The 2,820-nt window shown below is 36.0% G+C and overlaps 1 protein-coding gene across 1 annotated transcript; it reads right to left on the bottom strand.

Annotated features, from left to right (window-relative positions):
• Positions 1-377: 377 nt before the first annotated feature.
• Positions 378-920, bottom strand: LOC141406679 (U-scoloptoxin(16)-Er9a-like). The gene is made up of 3 exons (XM_073992573.1): positions 789-920; positions 605-731; positions 378-527 (listed from the first exon to the last, which is right to left on the bottom strand). Exons 1-3 carry the CDS (start codon positions 874-876, stop codon positions 413-415), a joined length of 330 nt encoding a protein of 109 aa, XP_073848674.1. The 5' UTR covers positions 877-920; the 3' UTR covers positions 378-412.
• Positions 921-2,820: the final 1,900 nt, after the last annotated feature.

Here is a 2,820-nt window from a genome sequence, read left to right as displayed (position 1 = left end):
ATTACTATTTGGATGTTTGGTATATACCCCCCATATAACGGTACTTCCCGATTTTCGGTAATTTAAATGGCCAAAATTTGTTATTTGGTCCGAAATTTGGTCTTTGTTGGAGCTACGAAACTTTCTTCAGAAAATTTGTCAGTGCAGATTTTGTATATCCCTCATACCACCCGAGGTGGACTATTTTCATTGTTCACAATCTCTTCTTCAAATCAGATATACATATGTTAGCTATCGGTGGAGCTAAGGCATTTTCTGGCAAGGTTTAAATCCCCAGTTTGTAGTGCTCTTTAAGACTTACACGATTTTTGAAGTCACACTGGAGATAATTCACATTTTCGTTGCTCAAAAACCTGATATAATTCCTTTTTACTATATTGGAATTTGCAATAAATACTTTTATTACACGTTTTTAATTATTTTCCATAACATTATTACAAATAATTTCACGATGACAGCATTTCGGATACGCAGCTACAATAGGTTTACTTAATTCGCAGCCAGGTGGTACACCATATACTCCGCATCTACAAAAAATGGATAATACATTAATATGTATAAAATAGTAGTAATATTTTTGTTTTTGTATATTATAGAAACTTACGAATAACTTTCGAGCCAACTTCCATTGCGACACATCAAATGCAGACATTTTTTCGGGTCATTGATTTCTTGACCCCAAGATAAGGGACCTATTCCATATACGTAATCATAGCATTTACCGGGATAATCTGAATAAAATATACTCCTTTTATAGCTATCCGTCATTAATATATTTTTATTCTTACCGGGATGTTCGCTAATACTTAACATAGCAGCTGTCGAACACATTGAAATGTAAACAAATAAATAAATTAAAGAAATTACGAATTTCATGATGATGCAGTTCTTGCTTGTTTGGCATTGAAACCCAGACTGACTGGTTCTCTTCTGTACGCTGAGAGTATGTGTATTTAAATTAACTGATGGACAAGTCATAGAGCAGCAAGTGTTTATTTACACAGGCCTACAGATGTGTAGTTTTGTCGAGGGTACAAATTTTTCTTGCATCGTCAATCGACCAATGGAAATGTTTGGGGAAATCCCTTATATCAAAACCACATGTATGGAACCTATGGAACAAATAAATAAATGTCAAACAAGTAAAATATACATTATAAAATATTTATGATCCTCACGAAAACATGCCAAGCCCAGAGATAACGTTGCAAATACAACAGAAATAAGTTAAAAAGCTTTAATTTCGGCAGGGCCGAACTTTTTATACCCTCCACCATGAAATACTTTGAGCAAATATGGAATTATTATACCCTGCTCAACAATGTGGGAAGGGTATTATAACTTTGTTTTGCTAAAATTCATGTAACACCAGGAAATATTCGTCGTATACCCACAATGTGGTATTCCATTTTTATTTACCTCCACCATAGTATGGTGGGTATATTAAGTTTGTTTTTCTGTTTGTAACACATCGAACTAATCATTTGCGACCCTATAAATTATGTAGATATATTCTTGATCAAGATAAAATTCTATGACGATCTAGCCATGTACGTCTGTTGTAATCACTCTAACGTCCGCAAATGAACTAGAGCGCTATATTTTTCCAACCGACTATCTTTTTTCCATAGGCAGGTCAAGTTCGAAGATGGGCTATATCGGCCCACGTTTTGGTATAGCCCCCATATAACGGTACCTCCCAATTTTCGGTATTTTGGGGATTTTAGGTAAAATTTTTGATCGAACTACCTGCAATTTAACATTTAAAGTTTCCAGTGGTCACAAAACATCTCCACCAAAAACCGTCAACATAGGTCCATGTTTTAGTGTAGCCCCTATATATGTGTACCTCCCGATTTTCTGTATTTTGGGTATTTTGGTTATATTTTTACCAAACTACCTGTAATTTTACATTTGAGGCTCCCAGTAGTCACAAAATATCTCCACCAAAAACCACCAACATAGGTCCATATTTTAGTATAGTCCCTATATAACGGTACCCACCGACTTTCTTTATTTGGAGGATTTTAGCAACAATTTTTGACTGAACTACCTGTAATTTGACAGTCGAGTTTCATATCCACCAAAAACTGTCAACATAGGTCCATGTTTTGGTATAGCTTCCATATAACGCTGCCTCCCGATTTTCTTTATTTTGAGGATTTAACCGAATTACTGGGAACCCTAAATGTCAAATTATAGTTATTTCGGTCTGAAAATGGGGCCAAAAACGTCAAAATAGCTGAAATCGGGCGGTACTGCTATATGGGGGCTGTAACAAAACGTAGATCTATGACCATAATTCTTGGTGGAGACGTTTCTTGATTACTGGGAGCCCTAAATGCCACATTATAGCAAATTTGGCCAGAATATGTTACTAAAAACGTAAAAATACCGGAAATAGGGATGTACCGTAATATGGGGGCTATAAGAAAACGTGGACCTATATCCTTAATTTTTGGTGGAGAAGTTTCTTGGTCATTTGGAACCAAAAATGTCAAATTATAGCTAATTCGGTCTGATAATAGGACTAAATTCTTCATAGTATATGAAATCGGGCGGTACCGTGATATGGGGGCTATACCAAAACAAAATTTCAGCTTTGTAGCTCGACTCATTCGGAAGATAGCGTGATTACAACAGACGAACGGACATGGTTAAATCGAATTAGAATTTTACGCTGATCAAGAATTCGATGAGTTACAAACGGAATGACAAACTTCCCTGTAGGAAGCATGGGTTCATGTGTCGACACCGACGTAGCCAGGGGCCCCCGGCCCATAGGATATTAGCTTATCTTACACATTTTTTAAATTTTGA

Source organism: Musca autumnalis, unplaced genomic scaffold, assembly GCF_047663935.1.
Source record: "Musca autumnalis isolate F117 unplaced genomic scaffold, ASM4766393v1 scaffold_5, whole genome shotgun sequence".
Classification (NCBI taxonomy): domain Eukaryota; kingdom Metazoa; phylum Arthropoda; class Insecta; order Diptera; family Muscidae; genus Musca; species Musca autumnalis.
The sequence above is the reverse complement of the archived record's forward strand: the minus strand, read 5'-3'. Positions and strand labels throughout refer to the sequence as shown.